The sequence below is a fragment of the Excalfactoria chinensis genome, chromosome 19 (genome assembly GCF_039878825.1).
Source record: "Excalfactoria chinensis isolate bCotChi1 chromosome 19, bCotChi1.hap2, whole genome shotgun sequence".
Lineage (NCBI taxonomy): Eukaryota > Metazoa > Chordata > Aves > Galliformes > Phasianidae > Excalfactoria > Excalfactoria chinensis.
Window position 1 is genome coordinate 4945925 of NC_092843.1, and position 6910 is coordinate 4952834.

Below are 6910 nucleotides of genomic sequence, written 5' to 3' on the forward strand. Positions count from 1 at the left end.
GATTCTTTGCTGTTCTACCTGACTGCAAAGATTTCAATGAGAAAGACTTCTGGCCCTGTCTGATGGGTGTTGAGAGGCTCCATGTTACCAGCGCTCAGAGAGCTGATCCCAGTGCCCCTACAAAGTACTGCTGGAAACTGATTGGGAAAAGTGTTGCAGGGAAGAAATTGGAGTTGCCACTGTGTGCATGTCATCCAGCTGATAGTCTGCCACACGCCACAAACATTGCTGCCTGCTTTCTTCAGCCACACACACTAGAGAAGGTAGCAGGGTAACATGACCAGTTTAGGAAATGGATAGATAACAGGTGGTAAATGAGAGCTAAGAAAATCTGACCAATGAACATTGGCAAGGAAACTGAATGTGGGCTAATACATTGGCTCCTGGAGAAAAGAGCAAATGTCATCACCAGATTCAGCTACAAGCAGTGCAGGTCACGTTAAGCAGTGCTGGCAGATGCTTGTCTCTGTAGATACTGTGCTTGGCTGTATTCAAGGGTGTTTTCCCAGTAGGTTTCTATGGAAGCTGTATTCCTATAAGTTTTGCCTATGCCACGTTGTTAGTATCACTGCAAGCTTGGGATTCACGTCCCTGAAAAGCTCTGTATTTGTGAGGGAATAGGGAGCAGGACACTCCAGCTGGTGCTCACCGTGCTTTGCCATGCACAGCTCCGTGGGGCTTATCCTTTTGCATTAGGAACAGTCTGTTTATGGACATGCGAGCTGGATCCTATCTCCTGCAGAAATACGTGGAGAAGATTTGCCATTAGCTTGGTGTTCAGAGTCCTTCAGAAACTTGAGGCCATGAAGGAGCCCTGTTGCTACAGACTCTCTTCTTTTTTTCTTCCCAGATTGAGGAGGAGATGCTGGCGTTGCAGAACGAGCGTACCGAACGGATACGAAGCCTGCTGGAGCGTCAAGCTCGCGAGATCGAAGCCTTTGACTCAGAAAGCATGAGGCTAGGCTTTAGTAATATGGTTCTTTCTAATCTCTCCCCCGAGGCGTTCAGCCACAGCTACCCGGGAGCTTCTGGCTGGTCCCACAATCCTACTGGGGGTGCAGGACCTCACTGGGGTCATCCCATGGGTGGCCCACCGCAAGCTTGGGGCCATCCAATGCAAGGTGGACCCCAGCCATGGGGTCACCCCTCGGGGCCCATGCAGGGGGTACCTCGAGGTAGTGCGATAGGGGTCCGCAACAGCCCCCAGGCTCTGAGGCGGACAGCTTCTGGGGGACGGACGGAACAGGGCATGAGCAGGAGCACAAGTGTTACTTCACAAATATCCAATGGTTCACACATGTCTTATACATAACTTAAACAATAACTGAGGGTGGCAATTCCACTGGAGCTGTCTGCCAACAGAAACTGCCTACAGACACCAGCCCAGCAGCCTCCTCAGTGCGGTGCTGACGTGTGGAAGCTGGGTGCACATGGAATATTGTATTCATTTTGTAAAGCATTACGTTTTGTGTTTACTAACTGGGATGTCATAGTATTTGGCTGCAGGGTTGGTGGGGGGGTGGGGACGGGGGGGGGGGGGGGGGTTGTTGTCGTTTTTATTTTTGTTGTTGTTGTTTTGTTTGTTTGTTGGTTTTGTCTTACTTTTTGGAGGGGTCTCGGGAGGGCGTCTGAGAAATATATGCAATTAGTCAGAAGAGTTGGCTGGTGGTCGTCACACTGACAGGGACAGAAAGGGCCTCAGGCTGCCCGCGTCACACCATGCGTAGGAAGTCTGAGGGAGAACAGAGACCTCCTCCCATGTCCATAAATTTCCAACTACCACCCTGCAAAAACCAGGCAAGCTGCCTTTTAAACCAACATCCAGGGGAGGAACAGCTGGATCTTCTGTTCCGTTTTTATTTGTCATTAACGTGGAAACATTTCTAGGGTATTGCCTCCGCCAGGAGGCGTCTTCAAAGACTTGTAGGTGAGGAAGAAGGGTCAGAAGAGAGGCCAGGAGACACCGGGGCTCAGCAGGGCCCTTCTACCCAAGTGCCGGCTCCATGTTGTGTCAGAGGTGAAGTTCTCTCAGAAGGCACTGGTCAGCTTCCCGAGAGCTCTGTAGGTAAACCTGCTGGGAGGGAACGGGCTAGAAATGTTAGAAGTTGTATTCCTGCTTTAGCACTCCCTGACTGTGCTGCTGGTAGCTCAGGCAAGGTTGGGCAGAGGAGTGTAAGTAATGCACTTGTACAGCTAATACTGTGACATCTCATCTTAGCTAAGCATCAGAATAATTCTTGGAGCCCAGCGTAGTCCTTTTTGCTCCATTCAGAAATGTTAGATTTTCAGCCAATCAGTCTCAAATGCCAGAGGTGTTTTGAAGGATGCCATAGTCACAAAATGCCATTGATCGGGTTTTACATTGTTACACTACATCCACCAATTTATTACCTTTTTGGCTTGTTGCAGTTTCCTGTTTACATGTAGAGTGTAGCCAACTGTTGAAATGTTTAGTTGCCACAGTGTACCAGGAGGAGCTGAGCCAATGACTCTTCCCAGCTGATGACTAACCCACATCACCACTGTAGATCTTGCTGCATGTGAGGCTCCTTTTTATTCTTTTTGTCGCTGCAATACTTTACAACTCTTACAGTCCCTTGAGATGCTGTGATCGTTTGGCAGCATATCACGCCATGCAAGAAGGCACTACTTCCAGAGGCTCGTTGGAGCTGCTGTACTACTGAAAGGAAGCAAAGGAGGCCGTGGAATCAATACGGTGATAAAAGGTCAGGGAGACTAATGAAGCGAGAGACTTTGTGGCATAGTGTCATCCCTTAGTGCTGGGAACTGGAGATGCTGCCGTGCTCTTGTGTCAGTGCCCAGGCAGGCTGGGGCAGCCAGCACTGTGGGGGTTAGAAGTGCAGGTTTGGCTCGAGGCAAAGCTTTCTGTCTTGGGGACTGACTAGCCAGGGTTCTTTGTAAATGTTTTTCCTTGCACACTAATCATCTTGAAGAAAACACTAGCTGCTAACTCTAGGATTTGCCTTTACTATGTTTATAGGGCTCAAAAGCAAGGTTTTCCGAATGTGTTTGTCCACGTGACATATTTATATAGTAAATACTCTAGTGTCTCGCTGCTGTTCAGTACTCTCAACAGGGCGACGTTCTTTCGTTAGCTAAATTAACGTCCACTCCCAACCCTGAACGCTCCACCTGTGTCCAGTGAATCCCATGGGGCTTCTTAGCATCTTGACGTAGCATATCACTCAGATGGGAGACCCGAACTACCGACAGCTGTCTGGGCAGCCCCTGGGTGAGGAGCCTTGCAGTCCAAACAGTTTGCAGGAGCGGTCCCAAGGAAGCAACCGCATCCCCTGTGGACAGTGGTGGCTATGAATTGTCCTATCCCTTCCTCTGCTCTGTTTTCATGTGGAATTGGATGTTTTTGGGGTCACTTTTTTTTTGCATTGCAATATTGATACGAATGCAGCAAAACAGGGTTTAGGTTATAAAAAGAAGGGAGAAGGAAAACAAACAAACAAAAACAAACCAAAAAAGAATGGGAAGGCCAACCCCCCTCAAACTGTATTGGCGTTGACCATGTGAGTGTGCGGTGTGTGTCCAGAGCACGGTGCTAACACGAGGGCACGAAGCTCAGCTCCTCTATTGCCAGCAGCAGTGGGACAGGCTGTGCCCGCAGGTTCCTTCTTTTGCTTCTGTTATGGTTTGAATTTGGTCGAGTCTCTGGCTTCAATTGAGCTACTTCCACAGGATCCTCTCAACCCATCTCTTTGTGTAATGTGGAGCATGACTGAATGCTGAATCCAAATGATGGCTATCCCCTATTGGCTTTTTTTGTTTTGTTTTGTTTTATTTTGTTTTTTTGTTTTGTTTTTTTTTTTTGTATTCAAAAAAAGAATTGTGTAGTAACCATTTTTACATGTATATCATGTGCAGACCTGGACTTATTCCGACAAGTTAATATTTTAATTAAAATAGTTTGCAAAAACTGATTCAGATCAACTGGTCTAAATGTGTGTGTGTCCCTGTGTGTGCCTGGGGGAAGGAGGCTGCCCTATAAAAGGCTGAGCTGATGGGAAAGCAGCGCTGTGCAGCATGGCTGGAGGGACTCAGGTTGTGCCCTGGAGGGACTCAGGTTGTGCCCTGGAGGTGTGTGAGATGCATGAACTGCTCAGAAATCCACTAGAGAGACGCAAACAATTTCTGAATCAGTTTGCAAACTCTTGTTTTTTCAACTTGAGATCAGTGATTCCAGATGGCGCTCGTTGCAGCCGTGCCCTAACCTTGGCTTAAGGAATAACTAACTGTACGTTGTAGGAACTGCTCCGGTACCTCAGCAAAGATGTTCTGTTGCATCTTTTGCTCTTGTGTTTAACACTGGGGGGACTCTGCTGGGTGGGCTGACTGCTTTGCAGATGGTGCTGCAGCAGTGTCCAGTCAGCAGCTGGATACCTGGGATGGTATTTGCTGGTGGTTTTCTTTTCCCCTTTGCAAAGATCTGAAGTTCTGATGTAGTTTAGCTCAGAGATGGAAAACAAAACAGAAATGCAAGCAGAGGAGCCAGCGTTTTCACCTCTCCATCCAATCTGATTTTTGTTGTGTTGTTGTTTTCTTTAATTAAGATCAGTGCGAGGCTCCCGGGGAGGCAGCAGCCACCTCTCCCATCCCTGTCGTGTGCTCCGTGCTTCTTCCTGGTGTGCAGTGCTGAAATGGCACAGCCCCATTTTGCCTGCACCCCATCCTCCCAGACAGCCCATGGGCTTCAGAGGTGTTGAAGAGATCCGTGTGGTACGATACCAGGCTTCCCACAGATGTTCCTTGCTGCCACCCCTTGCCTGCCTTGGGGGCAGGCTGGCACTGCTCTGCTCCCCATGCAGCCCCCATGCTTCAGAAGAGTGTGCACTGCACGTGAGCTGTAGCCTGCACAGCGTGCACCACCATAGGTCCTGGAATGATGCTGTTATGGTCCCCAGGGGAAGGGCCTGTTGTGCTGCCCTGCCCCGCTCACCCTCTTCATGTGCCATTTCTTGAGAGGCAATAAATTGTATTGTACCACTGTCTACATTACTCCGTTCAATACGCACATCTCTGGATATATATATATATATGGTATCTCCTTTGTATATATTTCTATACTCTGCGTGTGTGGGTGTGCATGCACCCAAGTCCCGCTGTGCAGTTCTGCCAGGCACTTCAGTTCTGCTGTTCTGTAGCATCCTCTCTGCTTGTGGGCCCTGCGGGGCTCTTCAAGGACAAGGATATAATGTGTGCAGGGGCTGGGCGCAGCCAGGAGCCCTTCCTTAACAGAGCCCTGTTCATCATTGCTTTCTTTTTGCAGGGAGCAGGAGGGCAGGATAGCTGCTAGCAGCGTGCTGGAAAGCTCCCAGAGGGTGCCAGCAAGTCGGAAGGCTGCAGAGAAGAAAACAAGGTGGTGTAGTGGTAGGGAAGCACAGAGCTGCTGAGGGGGGGTGAGCAGCAGGTGGGCATGTGGGCTCAGCTCGGTCCTAGCAGCATCAGTGTGGGCTCCAACCTTTGGTGCTCCAACCTTTGGTGCTCCCAGCGCTGTGGTTGGTGGCTAGAGCAGGTTTTTGTGGAGGGTAGCAAGAGGGGTGATGTTGGATGATTTGATATATGTGTGAGTAGACACGCGCGTACGTATAGATACAGTTTTGGTGCGTTCCTTATCCTGCTTAGGCACGTGTGCTTTGTTACTCAAGTCCCGTGAGCAGAGGACGGCCTGGTTCTCCCCTGGGTGCCATGCTGGACGGGTGGCCGCCCTCAAGCTGTGAAGCCCTCTTGTCCTGACCTCCTCCTTGATCCTCTGAGACCCCGGTATTTTAGCGAGACATGGGGCAGATGGGGTTCAAAATGGTTCAGAATGGTTCATTGGTGCATCGGGTCGCAGCTGTTCATCCTGCCATGCATCCCCCGCAGCCCCAAGGCCTGGCCAGCTTAGCAGAGTGCCAAACGCGGGTCTTCATTGTGCTGCTGGAGAGTTCTGAGGCGATTTTCCCCTCTCCTTGTTGGAAGGTTTCTTGCAGGGCTTTAGGAGAGGTCTGGGTCGGGTTGTGCCATCCGTGCCCACGGGCTGCACACGCGGGTCGCCGTGGCCGCGTCTCTCTGCTGTGGTTGTGTCAGTTTGCACTTTTATGAGGCCGTTGTGCCGGGGTCTGTTGAGAGCTGTGTGCGTGGTGGGGAGCTGACGACGGCCAGAAGGAAAAGCCAGTGGTTGTGGCGAATGTCACCCTGCAAGGTGGCCCCAATCCCATCGCGCGATGGGAAAGAAGGCCTTGTCAGCCAGAGAGGGACTTAGCAAAGCAGATTGGCGGCCAACAAGCACCTTAACCACTGAGCTGCGGGGCTCTGACCATTGCACTTCACCTGCAGGCTGCTCGGGGGTGGAGGTGGGGGGCGGCCCTTTGCTACTGACCATTGGGCTGCTCCTCCGCGGTGCCCTCGGGGCGCTGCATCCCAGCACGGCCCTCCCTGCTTGCTTATCCCAAGTGCTCGCACTGAGCCCGGCCCCGCTCCCCACCCCTGAGTACGGGTACCTCAGAACATGCACAGTTTGAACTTTCACTGACAATTAGTTGAATGATTGTGAGTGGAAAAAAAAAAAGACAAAAAAAAAGACAAAAAAAAAAACAACAAACCACAAGACTTTGTAATTATCTGTACATATGTAGTTAACAAATTGACCTAGTTTCTGTATTTTTTAAGTTTTTTTGTACTAAGATTTATAGATGACGGTCTGTGCCAGCTAGCAGAAAGCTACTGTAATTGCCAGTCGTAGTGCAGCATGCATCCAGTCCCTGAGCTTGTCCAGGTGACGCTGTATAAGGAATTGTGCTTCTGTATTGCTGGGGGGAGCCGCGGGTCCCCGTGCCCCCTCCCTCTGTGCCATGTGCCACGGGGTGGGCAGCCTGGTGGCTCTGGGGGCTGAGCTCAG

The 6910-nt window shown here is 50.5% G+C and overlaps 1 protein-coding gene across 4 annotated transcripts in view; it reads left to right on the forward strand.

Moving 5' to 3' along the window:
* The window catches only part of TAOK1 (TAO kinase 1), a 58357-nt gene extending 51744 nt beyond the window's left edge, over positions 1-6613 (forward strand). For all 4 annotated transcript variants that reach the window (XM_072353707.1, XM_072353710.1, XM_072353708.1 and 1 more), the window contains exon 20: positions 851-6613. In XM_072353707.1, coding sequence (XP_072209808.1) covers positions 851-1312 — 462 coding nt within the window. In that variant the 3' untranslated portion in view covers positions 1313-6613. The remainder of the gene's footprint in view (positions 1-850) is intronic.
* The last annotated feature ends 297 nt before the right edge of the window (positions 6614-6910 follow it).